We start from the raw sequence: 19,446 nt of genomic DNA on the forward strand, positions 1-19,446 counted from the left end.
TTCTCCATATATTTTAGAAATGAGGCCTTTATCAGAGACAATGACTATAAAATTTGTTTCCCAGCTTTTTGCTTCCCTTCTAGTCTTGGTTGCATTGGCTTTGTGCAAAAGCTTTTCAATTGAATGTAATCAAATGATCTGTTTTGCATTTTGTAATGTTCTCTTTCTCTTGTTTGGTCATAAATTCTTCCCTTATCCATAAATCTGACAGGTAAACTATTCTTTGCTCTCCTAGATTGTAAAGCATAGAATTCTTTGTAGCTCTTCCCTGTCTCCCCTCTGGCAATGTATGCAAATTAAATGTACCTATTTTCCATTGTTTTGTAGATTTCCTTTTCCAGACTGATGGCCATTTAAAATTTTCTTCTGTGAACTTATAGTAATTTTTCTTCTTTAAATGTTTAATTCAGTAGGACAGATTTTGCTAACATGCCTTCTTAGGTGTCAAGTTTGTTCTTTATAATATTGTAACATTTAATTTCTGTAGTTTCATGATGGTTGTTCTTTCTACTTATATTGTTATAGTTATTGAGTATATTGTTTTTATGACTGCTCACTTTACTTTACCTGATGGTGAAGTTTAGGTAGATGAAATACTAGGACCTGACTGGTTATAGAGGAGTGAAGCATATGTGAGTTACTTACCCTTCACTCCTTAGCTAGGCCAGCTCAATATTTTTTATGAATAAAAAAATATACATATATATGTGTGTGTTTGTGTATGCATGTATACACACATACCTATATGTATATATAAAATATTATCTCACAGCAATACAAAGCTCTAAAATATAACTTATATACTCTTGGATAAATTAAAAAAAACTTATCTGGGCCTCAGTTTCTTCATCTGTAAGTACGATGAGAGAATTGAGGTAGGACCCTTGCAGCTTTATACCTAAGGCAATGTTGTATAATCAATCTAAGGGACACTGAGACCTGACCTGGGTTAAAATGCTGCCTCTGGTAGCTCTTACCTGTTGTGTTATTATGAACAAGTCGCCCAGATGAGTTTTAGTTTCCTCATATGCAAAATGGCAATAATACCTGTAATATCAGCCTCACGATGTTGTAGTGTTTCATTCAGTTAATCAACAAGCCCTTATTAAGTACCTGCTATGTGCTAGGCACTGAATTAAATATTGAAGATACAAAAATTAAACATCCCCTGCCCACAAGAAGTTTACATTTTGGTAAGGGAGATAACACGTACAAAGAGGAGGTATCCTGAAGATCGGTGCAGAGGAGTTAACCTGCGAGGTCTCATGTACAAGGTAGTGCTTGAGCTGAGTTTTGCCTGAAGAGGTGAAGCTCCAACCAGACAGTATGCAGAAGTGCTTTGCAGCCCTTGAAGTGTCATATACACATCAGTTGTTAACAATGATCACAGGTGTTTTTAGAAGCACTCTCAGTAATAGAGCGGTCAGCATCCCACGGATCTGGTCACTATCTTAATCTTTCTTCCCCTCACATTTTGACCTCGATCCATTGGGGAGTTATTTCACTTTTTTAATAATTAAAAGCATCGAGAAAGTGGAATTCACTTTATATTCATAATTGTGAGAATTTATTTGTTTTATATCAGAGAGACTTTACTCTTCTCAGCAATACCTGTCCATATAGCCTAATGCTAAGGGAGAAATGTTTTGGAAACTACATGCATTAAAATACAATTTATTTCAATAATGAGCTCTACATTCTTCTGTAACTTAACCAACTAATGTGATTAACTTGGTAAACTGTGAGCTCCAAGTTAAAGGTGATATCGTGTGATAACTGATATTTGGAGTAGCACAGTTGGCATAGTGATGTGGTATTTTTTTTTTCAAGATCACTGGATCAAATAATCTTTTCTTGTCCTTTCTTTTTTTTCCCTCTGCATAGATTCAACCCTTTTTGCTGAACTTGGTGATTTAATGGACACAGAAGAGTTGCAGCTGGATGTAGAGAATGAAACTTATGTAAGTGTTTAGTAGAGGAGAGATACTGTGTTATTCAGAATGGCATTGAATTCTTACCCTATTTACTCAGATATTTCAGGACAGCAGATTTAGATTTTTTAGACTGAATTTCATTTTCGTCTTTCAGTTCATGGGTATCATGGGAAGAGCATTAGATTTCAGTCAGAGGAACAAGTTCAAATCTCTGTTCTCCTGCTTATCTGTGTGACTTTGGGGTTAGTGACCTAATGTCTCTTGGCAGTAGCTTCCTCATCTATAAAATAAAAGGGATGTGGATTTCACTTCTAGCTCTAAAACCTATGCACTTAGGCTCATAGAATACTGTATAAATCAGTTTATTTAAAAATAAAAAATAGAACCAACCATGCACTCATTAAATATGGTGTGATATAGAGGTGTCAAACATTGGACTGGACCAGATGAAAATGTAATTGGGAAACATAGATAACATTACATTTTGAAAGTCTATATGAGATTCCTAGGGATCCTGTGTGTGGTTAATGGCCCCAGATTCTGTTGATGTTTGACAGGAGTGGGCAGTGGAAAGAAAGAATCAGAAGACCTATATTCTTCTGGTCATGCCACTAAATTGCGTTTCACTTGTACGCTTCTGAAAATTTTCACATATTCTCTTTAACAGTGTTCACTAATAATTACATATGTAAGGAAAGATTTTCCCTTTTCACCATGAAAATACGTTGTATCATACTAGCAATATTTCTTCCATTTTCAAAAAGGGCCAATAGCATCACAGGGGTGATGTCTTGACTTTCATGTGAATTTTTTTCTTTTTTTTTTTCTTTTTGGAGGGCAGTTGGGGTTAAGTGACTTGCCCAATGTCACACGGCTAGTTTCTGTGTTAAGTGTCTGAGACCAGATTTGAACTTGGGTCCTCCTGATTCCAGGGCTGGTGCTCTCCTCAGTACGCCACCTAGCCGCCCCTGAATTGGTTTTAAGTGAGGCAGTTTCACAAAGTTGTCAACCTCACTATTTCTCCCTAAGTCATCAAATTGTAGTGGAAGGACAAAAGTCAAGATGACCAGCAATGGCCTGGGATGCAGTTGATGAACTTGGCACCTTTGGTGTCTGACCAAGCTCTCAGCACTCCACAGAACCTGCTTGAGTCTCCTTCATAGCCACTGGAACAAATTGTCTTCATCTGTCCATTCCACTGAGGGAAGACTTCACATGCTTGGAGTAGATATCTGCCTAACTCACTGACAGGTTTGAGACCGGTCAGTTACCTTCAACCTGGTTTAGATGGTTTACTTGGGTGTGGCTGCTGTGCATGTTGCAGTTTCTTGGAGCCACTAGTGAGAGTTGAGTGCATCAGGGGACACCAAAACTGGAGGAACCCACCTGAAAAGGGCCCATCAAGCCCTCATACTAGAGTTCTAGTCCTCTTGAACACTTCATACACCCGTTCCTTTAACAGCAGTTTTGAAGACCTAAGTACATATCAAAGATGTGGTTGATTAATATTTAAATATCCTTTTAATGTATTACTTTTTATCTCTAAATATAGCTTATTCTTTTTTGCTGCAGAAGTTCTTCAGCTGAAAAGCTAAAGGTGGACAGCTGGGTTCTAGGAGGTGGACATATTTTATTAAGTAGAATTTTATTTAGCACTTGTAATGTGCAAAGCATTGTCCTGGGCCCTGAGGGGGAATACAAGATAAAGGAAAATTTTCTTTGTACTTGAGGAGTATACCTTAGAGCCTGAGGGAGGTAAAACTGACCAAAGGTCTTTACTGAGGATAATGCTTTATGGGGAGGTGCTATGAATTCATAAGAGAAAGGAAGTGACATTTAGGCTGGGCCTAGGTAGGATTTAAACATATGGGATTATGAAGAGGGAGGAAATAACATTTCTTATGTTAAAAAGGGAACCGAGGTAGGAATTGTAGGAACTGATTCTTTGCTTGGAGAACAGTAAATAGACCCTGCTAAAAACAGATTTTAAAATTATTTTTTTAGTCATGGCGACTAAATTGTCCAGATCCATTCTCACTTTTATTCCTTTGTAAGCAAGGATGGCATTTTAAGATTTGCATTTTGCTATCCTGGATTTTCACCTATGTATTCATTGGTTTAAAAACATTAAATAACTCCATTAACTTAAATTCTCATGAAAACCAAACCCAAAAATAATAGAAAGGAGTTGAATTTTATCAAATTTTATTTTAGTTCTGCTATTTAATTTCTCTTCATTCATTCATTGATTCCACAGTAATTATTTCTTGCTATTTGATCCCCTTTCTTCTCTTGTCTTTTCCTTCTGGAGAGCATTCTTTTAAGTCATTTCCTTCCCAAGCCTTTCCCCATCCTTAGATCTTTCCTTGACCCAGTCATCTTCCCAATCTATCACCCTATGTTTTTCTTTCCTTTCACTATCATACTTCTAGAATAAGAAACTGACTCTATTTTCTTTCCACTTATTCACTTTTTAACCCTTTAAAGTCAAGTTTCTGACCCTGTCATTCTACTCAGTCCTCTCAAAATTACCAAAGATCTCTCCACTGCCAAATCAGATGGTTGTTTTCTCAGTTTTCATGCTCCTTGACTTGTCTGTGGTTTTTGATAACCTAGCTTATTTACCCTTTCTGGCTATTCTCTCTTCCCTTTGCTTTCACAACATTGTTCCGTACTTATTGGATCACTCCTTTTTAGTTTTCTTAATAGTCATCATTCCTCTTAGGTTAGCATGGTGTAATGTAATGCCAAGGAAAGGCAACTTCCCAAGGTTCAGAATACCAGCATAGGTGCTCTCCATTTTATTCAGTGACAAATTAAGAACAGAAAAGATCAAAATATGACATCATTCAAAATACAGCATTTACTAAATGTGATTAAATAATCTCCAAGTACTACCCCACCCCAGGACCTTACATTCATTCAATCAATTACAAAGTCCCTGTTCTAAATACTTCTCCACCCCTAGGCTGTACCTTCATTTAGTCCATCACAAAGCCCCTCTTCTCAAATGGAGATTAGTTTCCAATCATAAGTAAAGTACATTCATTTGTTCAATCATAGAACACAAAAAGGTCAAAAGTTCCCCACCCCTGGATCACAATTGAATCTACCCCAGAGTTATAACAAGTTTAAGCACAGCACTTCATACCCAAATGGAGGTCTTTTCTTCATCTTGACGGGAGGCAAGTTCTCAGCAATCTTTGTTCCTGGGGAGACAAAGTTTAGCAAGGCCACAAGATACATTGCCAGTCTCTTCATTAATTCATCCTCTGTCTGCAAAACAGTCCTAGGACCCCTGAAAACATTAGCAAAACCCTCTCCCAGGATTTCTGTAAACATACAACAAGAAAATCCTTCTTCAGGGCTTCTGAACTAACAGAAAGGTTCCCAGACCCCTGCAACAACAGCACTGGCCTTTACCAGTGGACAGTATTCACTCTCTGTCTGCAGGACAGTCTCAGGAGCTCTTAACCAACAGCCAGGTTCCAGGACTTCTTCAACAACAGGACTATCCTTCACCAGTGGACAAATCTGGCAAAACAACATCAAAACAGACAGACAAAGTACCAGCAAAACAGTCATGTCTCCTCAGTCCTTGGCAGCTCTGGGGGCAGGTCTCAAAAGTCCAGGGCAATTCAAAGTGGCCCTCAGCAATCCTCTCAGTCTCTCTCTGCCTCCACAAAGGTGCTGCTTCCAAAAAGTTCTTCTGCCTCTCTCCTGTGTCTCTCCAAATCTAAGTCACCAGCTCCTCCCAGTTCAGGACTCTCTTTTCATGTCAACAAGTCCATCCCACAGGTGGGATTAACAAGCTCTGGGTTTTAACACAATCAAACCCCAAACCAAGCCAATACAGGGGAATCTTTAAATGCCATTACTATTACACATGGATGTCCTCCAAGCCTCTCCTTGGGCCTTCTTCTTACCTTACACTCTCTGCCTTGGTAAAAGCTCATTAATTCCTATGGCTTTGATGATCATCTCCATGCATATGACTTCTAAATTTATGTATCCATTCTGATCTCTCTCTGGAGTTCTAGTTTCATATCACCAATTACATGCTATACGTCTACCTGGATATTCCATCAGAATCTCAAACTGAACATGCCCCAAATGGGAATCCTTATCTTTTTCCCCAATCTGTTTTTTTCCCCCTCTAAAATTTCTTAGTTCTATTGAGGGTACTACCATTTTCTCAGTTATCCAGGTTTGTAATCTCAGTTTAGCTCTTTTCAAGCATGTTTGACTCTTCATGACCCCTCTTCAAGTGTTTTTGGCAAAGATGCAGGAGTGGATTGCCATTTCCTTCTCCAGCTTATTTTACTGATGAGGAAACTGAGGCATATAGAGTGAAGTGACTTGCTCAAGGTCACTCAGCTAGTAATTGTCTGAGGTCACATTTGAACTAAGGCCTTCCTGACCCTAGGCCCAGTGTTCTATTCACGGAGCCGCCTATAACTGCCTCCTATATTCTCAGAGTTATTTTTCACTCTTTCTGCTCTCTAACACCCCATATTCAGTTTCCTTGTGTCGGTTTTTAAATTACATATTTTTTTAAAATCACGAACTTAACATCAACAAATATGAGCATTTCGGTGTTCAGAGAATAAAAAAGAGGACACATATGAGCCCATGAATTTGTGTTACATGCGGGTTTTTATCTCAGTAGTCCCAGGATCGCCCTGTTTGTGTTCCCTTTTGACTTGTTTCCTTTTAGCCGCGTGTTTTTCATCCTTTTTCCACTACTCCCTGCCTCTGTCCCCTTACCCCCATTCATAGAGTCAGTGCCCTAGTTTAGGTATGTGTTATCTGTGCTGTCAGCTAATTGATCTTCCTGCTTCCAGTTTCTCTAATCTCTAAATGGCTGCCAAAATGGTTTTCCTAAGGCATGCATCTGACCATGTGACTGCCTTGATGACCTCTGAAAATCACATTCAGCTTTAAACCTATGATCTTCTTACTCCCGTTCAAAAACTTTCAAGGACTCCTTTTTGTTTCTGTCTAGGACAGCCGTTCTTAGCCCGAAGTTCATGAATTTGATTTTAAAAAATATTTTGATAAACTGTATTTCAGTGTAATTGATTTGCTTCGTCATCTTATATATTTTATTTTATGAATTTAAGAACATTATTCTGAGAAGGAGTCCATAGACTTTACCACATTGCCAGAGGATCCAGGATACAAAAAAGTTTTAAGAACTACTGCTCTGGTTAAAACAAAAATTCCTTAAATTGTACTTAAAGGCCCTACAGGTTAGTTTCAACCTACCTTTCCAGCTTTATTTCACATTACTTCCTTTAATACACTCAACAATTCTAGTCAACTAGTCAAGTTAAATTTGCTTCCATTAATTTACAAAAGACATCACCCTGGAACGCACTGCTTCCTTACCTGTAATTGTTATCTTCCTCCAAAGTCGGCATATGTTTCACATACCCCTTACCCCTTAACTGGTTCAGCAGATGGACCTAAACCAGGTTGAGGGTGACTGGCAGGCCTCAGACTCATTGGTGAGTTATGGGGTATCTACCCCAGCCATGTGAAGACTTTCCCTGGCAGAATGGGCAGATGAGAATTATTTGTTCCAGTGGTTTTGATGGCAACTGAAGCAGGCTCTGTGGAATTGAAGATGCCGAGATCCTCTACTGCATCCCAGGACGTCACTAGTCTGCTCAGCCACTGGACTTTGATAACTTGGGAAGACAGAATGAGGCTGACAACTTTGTGAAACTCTGCCTCACTTAAAACTGATTCAGAAGCAAGTCAAGGCATCACACTGATGACATAATGTCTTGACCCTCTTTGAAAACAAAGGAAGAGCAATAAGTAAGGTGTCACATTCTCTCTTAAGCCTTCTGGGCTAATCCTCTCTTCCTTCAGAAATCAACTTGTATTTACTTATTGGTATATCTAGGTAAGTAGGAATTAGAGAGGTGGAATAAGGGAAAGAGGAAGGTCCCAAGAACAGTCCGGGGCCATAGAACAAAAAGAGGTTATATGAACTGTGTTCTCAACAAAATTTGTCAGCTTTGTGGAATTCACTGTGTTAGATGGTGATTAAATGCATGGCCTTGATCCCATTAGTATCATGCTCGAAACAACTGAGCTTAACTGACACCGTACATTAGGTAGATCCTGTTAAGTGCTGTTAGGAGATGTAATTGGATCATTTGGGAAACCCCTTCCTCTACATTTGGGTGATATAAATTCCATATGATTTCTGGCATGTTATTTCTGGTACTTTGTTGGACAGTGATTTGTCTGTTACTCTTCTCATTTTCTTTTGCTGATTTGTAACCCACAGGAAAACAATTTCTATAACCTTGGCTTTGATTTGGATTTGATGCCATGGGATTCAGACCCTTGGGGGATTGCAAACCAATCTTGCACAGGTAACAGTTTGCCACTTTTAATTTGTAATGAGCTAGATAGACAGGATTGGCTTTTGGGTTATTCCACAGTATGGAAATTCAGTTTTTCTGGTTTTAAGTCCTGATGGGTTAAAAGGCTCTAGTTTACCTGTTCTGGCTTATCACTCCAAAAAAAAAAAAAGAAAGAAAGGAAAGAAAACACCTCTGTAGGATTAATAAAAAGAATGGCCTAACTCTTAAATATCATAAATGAATTTAAAATTCATGCCAGAACAAAAATATACTGTCAGTAAGAGAAGTAGATGACCAAGGCTGATCTAGGATACATTTAAAATTCTGTTGTCATAGAGAAAGGGATTTAAAAAAAAATCTGATTAACTATCGCCTTAAAATTATTTATTGGAACATTCAGGGGATTAGAAAGTATATACAAATGTTTCTTACTCCAAACCTTTCAGGTCACCAAATTTATGGATTCTGTGTTCCAGAATTATTTTTGCTTCTCCTTTTCATTATAATACTGGCTTCAAATGAAGGATTTTGAAGTCATTGGTTATATTTTTTTACTTCCCTTTTTTCTCCTTTATCTAACCTTGATCGTATTGGTAACAGACACTTAAAATTAAAGTGGTTATTTATTCTCTTGTTTTACAAAATCCAGTGCTGTTCTCCTTATTTTTTTTTAACCTCTGCTGATGGAAAATTTTACATTGGTACTAAAGATAACTGAGCTAAAAAAGTGCATTTTGAGTACTAGGTGAAATTTACTGGTTTAGATTAGCCTCTGCTTAGTTCAACAAACATTTATGAAATGCCCATATCCAAGGTATTATAATAATTGCTACATATGTCCTAATTATGCATTTACCCAAAAGAGAAAAAAAAGATTAAAATTTGGCATTAAACACACATTTATATCTGGGAAGTGAACTTTCTAAAAGACAGTGTTTATGTTTAAGTATTTAAAGCTAATTTTTTAAAGTGTGGAATTTATTTTTACTCTTGTTCATTTTTTTCCATGAGTTATAATGTCCAGGTAGAAAAATCTCTTGCCCCATGTTTTACAGATAAATATATCAAGGCAGAGCCTCAGCCACTTTCTCCAGATTCCTCAAGCTGTTCAGTCTCTTCCCCTCAATCAGTAGATTCTTATTCTTCAACCCAGCATGTTCCTGTAAGTAACCGGTCCTTTATGTTGACTTGGTTGTAAAAAATATAGAAAAGTAACACCTTGCTAATTGATAATACTTGGATGGAGCCTATCTGACTTGAATTAACAAGAATTTATTAAACACCTCCTGTGTTCCAGGAACTATGCTAAGTATACAAAGTCAAAAATGAAATAATCTCTATCTTCAAGGAACTTACATTCTATAGGGAAAGACAACATGTGCACTATAAGTAATAATATTCATAATAAAATACAAGGTAATATTTTTGGAGAAACTAGCAACTGGGGACAGAGGAACTCATCAGGTTTCAGGAAATACCTCATATAGGAGGTGACTTTTAAGCCAAACTTGAAGGCAGCTAGAGTCTAAAAGGTGGAGATGAGGAGAGAGCGCTTCCTAGGCTTGAGAGTCACCTCTGCAAGTGCCTGGAAATGCTCTTGAGAAGGATGGTAGAAGGTCAGTTTGGTGGGACAATAGTGTGTGACAAGGGAAAGAATACATACTAAGACTGGAAAGGTAGGTTGGAACCAGGCTGTGAAGGGTTTAGAATGCCAAACAAATGAACTTGTATTTGATTCTATTGTTGTTCATTCTTCCTTCTTGAAGAGGACCAATAATATTATGAGGGTGATGTCTCGTGTGTGAATTGAATGTGAGCGAGGCAGAGCTATGCAAAATCAGCAGCCTCACTTTCTTCTCCAGAGTCATTAGTCCTTCTGCCAGAGGCATCAGAGTCCAGTGGCAAGACAAAGGTCAGGGTGCCTGGCAGTAGCCCAGGTAGTAGGAGTCACTGAAGTCTATTAAAGGAGGGAATGAAATGGGAGGCAAGGTATGTAGGACATGATCAAACCTGTGCTCTAGGAGAACCATTGGCAGTTGTGTGGAAGGTGGATTGGAGAAAGAAGAGACTTGAGACAGGAAGACCAGTTAAGTGCTGTAGACATAGTTTAGGTAAAAGATAATAAGGACGTGGACTAGGTTGGTGGCTATGTGAGGGGAGAGAAGGGAATGGATACGAGAGATGTCATGGAGGCAGAATCAACAAGAATTGGTGACTAATTTTTTGGGGGTAGCAATTAATTAAAGTATGCCTTATGAATTTAGATAACAGTGGTAATAAACAAAATGAGATCAGTTAGTGAAAAGATTATAGCTTGTAATGGACCTACATTAAACATTGTATCTTATAAACATTCAGATTTTTTTAGTATGTGGTAATTCATTTTGGTACTCAAAAGTTTAAAAGAAGAGTTAACTTACTTTTTCTAGTTTGTGAAAATACTGATTTTTATTCTGTTTTCCCTTTACTTATAAGGCTGACAGTTCACAGAAGAGGTTTTAAACTTTTTCTGAATAAGAATCATCAGTTGTAATTTGATTTTTCATTGTGTAATTTGAGTTATACATTTCTACATATTTTTTATATAATATGACCAAATGCTTCACTTATGCAGTATCTTGCTTCACATTTATATGCTATACCAGGCTTCAGCAATTTAATGGTATTGTACCAAATTGATGATTTTCATTGGCTCACTGTTTACCCTAGTATCCTAGGTAAAACTGCAGTGTAGGATAAAATTTGTTTCTGATTTTCTCCTACCTACCTATTTGTGCCTCTTTTGAACCCATTGTCACCCCTTCTTCCATGTCTTTTACTCCTTAATTTCATAAAATGATAGGGTTTTAGTTTTGAAAAGCACTTGGTCTAAGCTCTAATTAGATCTGATCACAGATGCAGTGATATCTACCAGTTAATCAGCAAGCATTTATTAAACTCTTACTCTGTGTTAGGCACGGCTAGATCTAGGGCACAAAAATAAAGAACGAAAATAAATGTTATAGTGAGCTTATGTTTTTATGAAAAAGTACCACTTAGGGAAAATCACTTTAGTCCCAGAGTTGAGGATGCATTGGAATAGTGTAAGGCTTGAGGCAGGGAATCCAGCTGAAAAGCTGTCACAATAATATGGGCAGTAGGTAATGGAGCCTGAACTAACGTGGCAGTTGGGGGAGGGGAGGGAAGAAGTCTTCCCAAAGAGGTGTGGTGAAGGTAGATTTGGCAACTGTTTAGGTATGTGGGGGCAGGAAAAATGAGGAGTTGAGGATAATATTGAGGTTATGAACCTGAGACATTAGAAGAACAATGACAGAAATAGGAAAGTTTGGAGGAGGGAGAGTTTAGGGGAAAAGATAATGATTTCTGTTTTTGACATGTCAAGTTTAAGATGTGTCTGGCATATCCAATTTGAAGCATCCAGGTGATAATTGATGACCTGGGGCTGTATCTCTGTCTCTATCTCCATGCCTTTTTTGCTCATCTGCAGACATGATGATTCATTCCATGGCAGCTGAGAACATTAAGGTATGCCCTCTGTAGCATCCTGGACAAGTGTCTCCATCAGCCTTAGTGTGATCATCTTCATTAAGAGAAAACTGGCTTCCTCAGAAGGGAGTCTGTTCTGTTTTTAAGAAGTTCTTTATGCTGAGCCAAAGGCTGACTCCCTAACTTGTTCATTTTGGTCCTCCTTTCCTCCAGAGCTGAACAGAATAAGTCTAGTCTTCCTTCCCTGTGACATACCTTCAGTTATTTGAAGATAGCTATTAAGTAATTTTTATCCAGGATAAACATCTCCAGTTTCTTAAACTTAAACTGGCTCCTTAAATCAGAGGCAGGGTTTGCCCTCACATTCTAATGGGGGAGACAATATGCAGTCACCTGCGTACAGATAAGTTATATACTGGATATATTGGAGATAATCAACAATCAATAATCAACATAATTGGAGATACACAAGATAGAGAATAAGCTTTGATTATCTCCAGGCACTATAATTAAGGGAGATAGAGAAAGGCTTCCTGTAGAAGGTGTAGTTTTAATTGGGACTTGAAGGAAGCCAGAAGATGGAGATGAAGACAGGGAGCATTGCCGCCATGGGAGATAGCTAGAGAAAGAGTCTGGAGCTGATGGAGTCATAGAGGTTATGGAAGGTCACACAGGGAATGAAGGAACCTTTGGGGGATGCTAATATACTGACCTTGGTTCAGGACGAGGTTTTGTAGTTGCCTTGGTTCACATCTTTTTTTTCTGTGAAGTGGTTTTTTTTTTTAATTATCTACCATAGAGATCTAGCATTTAGTAGGTGCTTAGTATGTTCTATCACACACTACACATATATTGTGCAATTCAGTATCTAGTATAATATTAGGAACACAGATAACAGATACTTAGGAAATGCTTTTTGGAATGATTTAATAAGAGAAAATTACAACTTTTTGCATTTGTTTTTTTTAATTTTATTTTGCTACAGGAAGAGTTGGATTTATCATCTAGTTCCCAGATGTCTCCTCTTTCTTTATACAGTGAAACCTCTAACAGTCCCTCCTCATCGGAGTTAGTAAAGGAAGATAAGCCGATCATTGGTGCCACGAACAGGACTGGTATTGCTTATCTTTTGATTAATTTTTCTACCATGGACATAGGTTTATGTTTACTTTCTCCAGGGAAGTTTTAGAGTTAGAGTTGCTCTAATAATGCTTTCTTGCTTTTATGAAATTCATAGAGATGTAGGGTTTGTCCATGATGATTCTCTAATTAGAGACAGAAGAGGAAGTAATCTAACATCTCAGCGTTTCTAGTTAGTAGCTTCCTCAGACAGATGAAATGGATCTTAAAAATAACCTAAATCTTAAGTAGTGTGATCTAATCCACAATTAAATTTACACATTTTTTTATGGCCAGTATTTAACCAAGATAATATATAAAAGAAAAGGTGTAAAGGACATTATCAAGGAATTGTGTAACAGAAAGAAACAATAGGCTGGTCACATGGTGAGAATGAGGAACTACAGGTGGACAGTGAGAATGTTTCCCTGATACCTTCAAGACATCAGGAGAAATAAGGAAGGCCTCCAGCTCATTGGGTGGGTCTTCCCTGGGATTCTTGGGAGAACAAGGATGAGATTCAAATAGTATGAACGGGCATGAATGAGTTATGATCTTCATCATTTGTAGGGAATTCCTGACTTGATTGGATTATAGATCCATTTAAGTATTTGAGAATAATATCTAGAAAATAAATGAGTGTATTAATTTTTATTTTTTATAATTTAATTGATCCATTCAGATTCATTTGTGATTTGGTGTTTCTTTTTCCTTATAGTAAATGGACTGACTCCAAAAAAACAAAGTCACAACATTTCAAAGCCTTCAATTCAGCCCAAGCCATTACTTCTGCCAGCAGTACCCAAGAGTCAAGCCAACTCTAGCATTCCAACCAAAGCAATCATCATTCAGACACTCCCAGCGCTTCTACCCTTGACAAAGCAGCAACCTGTTATTCACATTCAACCTGCACCTGCTAAAGGTACAAGATTGAAGTATTTGTGACTGTGTGTCAGGTTCCCGAATTTATTTGGCCTACTTCCCCCTTTTAAAAAAAAAAAAATTTACGCAGTGCCCTCTTAGCAATCTTCTTTCTTTAACTCTTTAATAGGTGTTTTTTAAAAAAAATCTGCATCATATAAAAAATATATTTTTTTTAAAATGACATTTTAAATTTAATAATTTGTTTATAAATTTGTAGGTTTTTCCTGCATTGAAGTTTTGATGATGCAGTATTGCATCATGTAACCATATAGTATTGTATTTCTGCCGATACATGCTGGACTTCTGACAATGCATGACGCACTTGCCTGCCAACACTTGCTTGTTAAGACCTGTCAATGGACTTGACCACTGATTGGTTATAGCTTGCATTTTGTGTGTTTGTTTGGAAAATAATGTAATCACTACAACTTTAATTCTGTCACACAACAGATGAAACATGTACAAAAGGTTTTTCAAAATTTTCTTCTCTTCTTTACTTATGCTTCACTGCCCCTTTTTTTTTTATTCAACACCCCCCTAATTGCACCCAAAGCTACTACTGCCTCCTCTGGATTGTTCCAGCGACCCCAGGGAGTGGTATCGCCCGCTTTGGAAACCTATGGATATGGTTGGAAGGCAATAAGATTTGTCATAACAAGCAGGTCATTGATACCGTTTTAAAGGACAGGTTGTGAAATATATGAAGAGACTTTTGCAACTAAGCATAAAAACAGAATTGTCTTTGTTTTTAGCATTCTGTAGTTTACACATGGCTGTTTAGGGATAGAGTAAAGTAATTATGATATTTCTAATAACAAAAATGATTTTTAATGGTATCAAAGATGGCTAACAGACAATAATGTTAGTTTCCTATAAATCTTTCAAGATGTCAGATACTGAAGAAAGAGGAAAATTGGGAATATATGCCTTGATGATTTGCTTTTTCATTGTCAGACAGAAATCCAAGTTTCCTAATTCTTTATCTGGTTGTTTGATTTTCACGTTATAACTGTGGAGAAACATGACTCTGGGGCTTTTGAATATTTGCTTCAAGGATCTCTTATTTTCTTAGTGTGGGTAACCTTTACCAGTTGTAAATCTTAACTCCAAAATGCTTAGTAGATTTTTTTTCATGATTTTATTTGTCTGAAAAAAAAAACAAACCCAGAAAACATCTCACCTGGTAGTTATTTAGCCTTTTGGCAGTGAACTTCTCAGAACCTTTGTAGACAGCAGACACAGTCTGTAGCTAAGCCCATATTTGAGATTTTTCCAGCTTGGTAGAATCCACCAAACCTACCAATTTGTAGATTCAGGATTTCAGTGTTATCTGACCTCCATGGCCAAGGTCAGTCATGAGAGGAGGACTTTGGTGGAGGGTATTTGGCATTTGATAAATTCCATTGCAAATGAAATAAAACCCAGGAAACTTTCTTCGCCAGAACAGCTACAACAACAACAGTAATAACAAATACAATTCATATGACACTAAAAAAGGTTGCAAAGCTCTTTTAATCTCATTTAATCATCTCAACATCTCTATGATATAAGCATTACAGATATTTATCTCCCCAGTAGACTATGAGCTACTTGAGGTCAGAGCCTGTCTTGTTTCGGTGTCTGTAGCCTTCATGCTTGACTTAATGCTTGGCACAGAGTTGGTACTTAGTAATTCCTTGCTGAAGGAATAAATGAATCACTGCTGTACAGGTGATGAAGAAGGTGAGCCTTAGAGGGTACAGTGGTTTGCTTGTGGTCATAATTTCACAGGTGAGATTCAAACATAACTTGCTCCACACCAAGTCCAGTTCTCTTGAGGCATTGTGACATAGTGGATTGACTGTGGGATGTGGAATCAGGGAGACCTGGGTTTAAATTCTGCCTTGGGCATTTATTAGCTCTGTGACTCTGAGAAAGTCCCATCACCTTTCTTAACCTCAGCTTCCTCATCTGTAAAATGAGGGAAGCTGTAATCAGTGATTGCTGAGGACCCTTGCTGCTTGAAAGGTGTGATCCTAGGAACTCTCCCTACACCTCACTGCTTGACTTTTTTTTTGTTTTTTTGCTTTTTGGAGGGCAATTGGGGTTAAGTGACTTGCCCAAAGTCACATGGCTAGTAAGTATTTTTTAGTTTTTTTTTTTTAATTAAGCAATCGGGGTTAAGTAACTTGTTCAAGGTTACACGGCCAGTTATTTCTGGGTGTGGTGCTAAGTATCTGAGCCCAGATTTGATCCCCAGGATCCCGACACTGGAGCCAGTGCTCTTACTCGCTGAGCCACCTGGCCACCCCTTCACTGCTTGACTTTCTTTGGAGGTTTCAGCCCTTTGAATTTGTAATCTCTCAGATGAGTCTTTAAAGTATATGTATATGCATACACATTGGGTGGGCGTGTGTGTGTGCATGTGTTCAGTGCATGTATGCATGCAGTCATGTGCACATACAGGTTTGGTGTACACACGTGTGCAGTCATGTGCATACACACTGCACACACATGTGCAGCATTGTGTATATGTGTGTTGTACATGTGTGTATGTGTGCTTGTATGTGCAGTGTGTGCCTATGTCTGCATGCTGTGTGCTTGTCCATACGTTGTGTGCACATGTGTGCTTGTATATGTATGTATTTACACATTGTATGTGTGTGTTGCACATTGTGTGTATATGTGTGTGCATGTGTAGCACAATTGATTTTTCATAGTCTGAAGAGGCAGTGTTCTTTAGTGGAAAGAGCAGAGACCTTGGAGTTGTAGGGCCCAGCAATGCCCCTCAGGAGCTGTGTCCCTTGCCAGTTTTCTAAGCTGTGCACTGAGTGGGTTGGATTAAATACCCTGAGGTATCTTCTGGCTTTAGATCCAGCCTCCTTTGAGCCTGTGAATGAGCACAGACATTGCAGTTTGGACCTTTCTCTGCCAACACCTCATGAAGACTTCTTTTAAACTTTTTGGACCTCAGTTTCTTCAATTATATAATTAAGATTTTGGGCCTCCTGCTCCTAGGTGGAAGTGTGCTTGAATCTCATTGAAATGGGTGTGCATTGCCTGTGTTGTCCAGCAGATGGCCTGAGATGCTCAGAGTTGCTGTTCATCAGCAGATGAATTAGTTTTTAGAGAAAAACATCAAAAAACGTTTTGGTTACCATCCAGCTAGAGAAAGCATTACCATAGAGAGCCCAGTGAAGCCAGTTATTCAGCATTGTGCTTTTATTAGTGTCAGACAGCTGTGTAATATAGACACTGTGGTTGCAGGGGAAAGTACTATAGGTTTAGGAGTCAGAGGACCAGTTCTCCCTCCCTTTGTCACTCACTCTCAGTGGGACCCTGGGCAGTTTGCTTCTTTTCTTTGCTCTTCAGTTTCCTTATCTGCAAAATAAAGGGTTTGAATGTTATCTCTGTAGTTCCTTCCAGCTCTAAATCTGAAATTGTATGATCCTAAGTCCCTTAACATCTCTGAGTGTCAGGTTTCTCATCTATAAAATATAAACAGTGGCATTCATATTGCCAACCTTACAGGATTATTATGAGGAATTCATTTTGTAAATGTTAAGGTGCTGTCTGAGAGTGTTGTTAAATATTTAAGCAAGTTTTGGCCAACCTAGTTATCACTCCATTTTTGGATTTAGTTTTGTTGGATTTATTTAAGATATAGTAGGAGAGGGTCATAACATATCTTATGTAGTACAAAAGAAAACTTCTCCACACCTTAGTGCCACGGTTTTTAACCTGGGATCCATGGACACCGTAGGAGTCTATGGATCAATTTCAAGGGGCCTGTGAATTTGGATAGGAAAAAATTACATCTTAATTTTCACTGACATTTAATTGAAATTTAGCGTTTTTTTTCAATTATGAATTTTAAAAAGTTATTCTGAGAAGGTATCAGTACCAAAATGCCAAAAAGGTTAAGATGCGAAAAAGGTTAAGAACTTCTCCCTAGTGGATGATTTCATGAGTTATTCTTAGACAGGCTGGTCTTCAGACAACAGATAGACACATCCTGTGTAACTGGGTCTGTATTCAAAACCCTTTTGACTTGATATAGGACCTGTTAGAGACTGCTCAATTGGCATAGCTTTTGAGAACCCATGGTGACTCCCATACTATGAGGAGGCACTGGACAAGTAGTCTGGTAGAGGAGTAAATAAACATTGTCAATTAATTTGCACTCAGTGTCCTAGTACCAAAGGAGGGTGTAATCATACTGATAAAAGGAATCTTTTCCAAGCCATCAATTTACTATACAAGCCATGTTGTGACCAAGTCCTGGTGTATCTCAAATGAATCCAAGGAAGCTAAATCTGAGAAAGATTTAGCTCACTGAAAAGACTGATAGTTAATAATTGCTTAGTCTTAAACAAATTACCAAACCAAAAATTGTGAGGTCTTAAACTATATACCATGAGTAACCAAGGACCAAGGTGAGAGAGTGTGTTTTTAATGCCTTCTCTCCCAGTGTAGAGTTAAATGCATAATTTTTCTATTTAAATGACTTAATTACCACAGGGCTTTGCTATTAAATGACTTCTACACTTAGGTAAAATCATGGGCTCCAACACATAACTCTTCATAATATAATCTTCTGTAGACTGAATAGTCTGTAAAAGCTATTATTTTCATCCTCCAGCGATAGTGTTATTAAGTGATTGCTTGGCATTTGCTATTAATAACATTTATTAAGTTTCTGCTATGTGCCAGGTACTGTGTTAAGGACTAGGGTTACAAAAAGAGGCAAAAGACAGTCCCTGCCCTCAAGAAGCTTACAGTCTAATGAGGGAGATAACATTCAGGCAAATAGATGCAAAGCAAGCTGGATACAGGATAAATAGGAAATAATTCACAGAGTAAAGGCACGGGAATTAAGAGGGTTTGGGGAAGGCTTCTAATATAAGATTTTATTTTATTTTTATTTTTTGCTTTTTGGAGAGCAGTTGGGGTTGTGACTTGCCCAAGATCACACGGTTAGTAAGTGTTAAGTGTCTGAGGCCAGATTTGATCTCAGGTCCTCCTGACTCCAGGGCCCATGCTCTACTCACTTGTGCCATCTAGCTGTCCCGATGAGATGAGATTTTAGTTAGGACTTGAAGGAAGTCCAGGAGGTCAGTAGTTGTAGTGTAGGAACAAAAGCATTCCAGATATGAGGGTTAGCCAGAAAGAAGGTTTGAATCTGAATGATGGAATGTCTCGTTTGTGGAATAGCCGGGAGGTCAGTGTCACTAGATGGAAGGGTACATTGGGGAGTAACGTGTAAGGTCAGAGGGAGCTAGGTCATGAAGAGCTTTGAATGCCAAATAGAGCGTTTCTATCTGATCCTGGAGGTGATAGGGAGCCATTGAGTAGGGAGGGCTGACATAGTTGGATCTGTGCTTTCAGAAATCACTTTGGTGACAGAAGAGAGGCTGGATTGGAGTGAGGAGAGACTTTTGAGTCAGGGATATCCACCTGCAGGCTATTGCAATAATCCAGGTGTGAGGGTCTGCATTAGAGTGGTTGACTGTGTCTCCAGAGGAGAAAAGGGGCTGGGGAGGTGATAGGGAGCCATTGAGGGAGGGGGGGGAGGCGAGAGGACAGAGCATGGAACAAGGTAACAGTAGCGTGTGGTCGGG

At 38.3% G+C, this 19,446-nt stretch overlaps 1 protein-coding gene across 2 annotated transcripts in view; it reads left to right on the forward strand.

Annotated features, from left to right (window-relative positions):
• Positions 1-19,446, forward strand: part of ATF6 (activating transcription factor 6) — a 209,592-nt gene that overhangs the window by 9,011 nt on the left and 181,135 nt on the right. For both annotated transcript variants that reach the window (XM_069094642.1, XM_069094643.1), the window contains exons 2-6: positions 1,885-1,961; positions 8,239-8,326; positions 9,373-9,479; positions 12,789-12,918; positions 13,641-13,844. In XM_069094642.1, coding sequence (XP_068950743.1) covers positions 1,885-1,961; positions 8,239-8,326; positions 9,373-9,479; positions 12,789-12,918; positions 13,641-13,844 — 606 coding nt within the window. The remainder of the gene's footprint in view (positions 1-1,884; positions 1,962-8,238; positions 8,327-9,372; positions 9,480-12,788; positions 12,919-13,640; positions 13,845-19,446) is intronic.

This window comes from Petaurus breviceps, unplaced genomic scaffold (genome assembly GCF_028583685.1).
Source record: "Petaurus breviceps papuanus isolate PSGF00001 unplaced genomic scaffold, PetGlider_PUasm1.0 220, whole genome shotgun sequence".
NCBI classification, from domain to species: domain Eukaryota; kingdom Metazoa; phylum Chordata; class Mammalia; order Diprotodontia; family Petauridae; genus Petaurus; species Petaurus breviceps.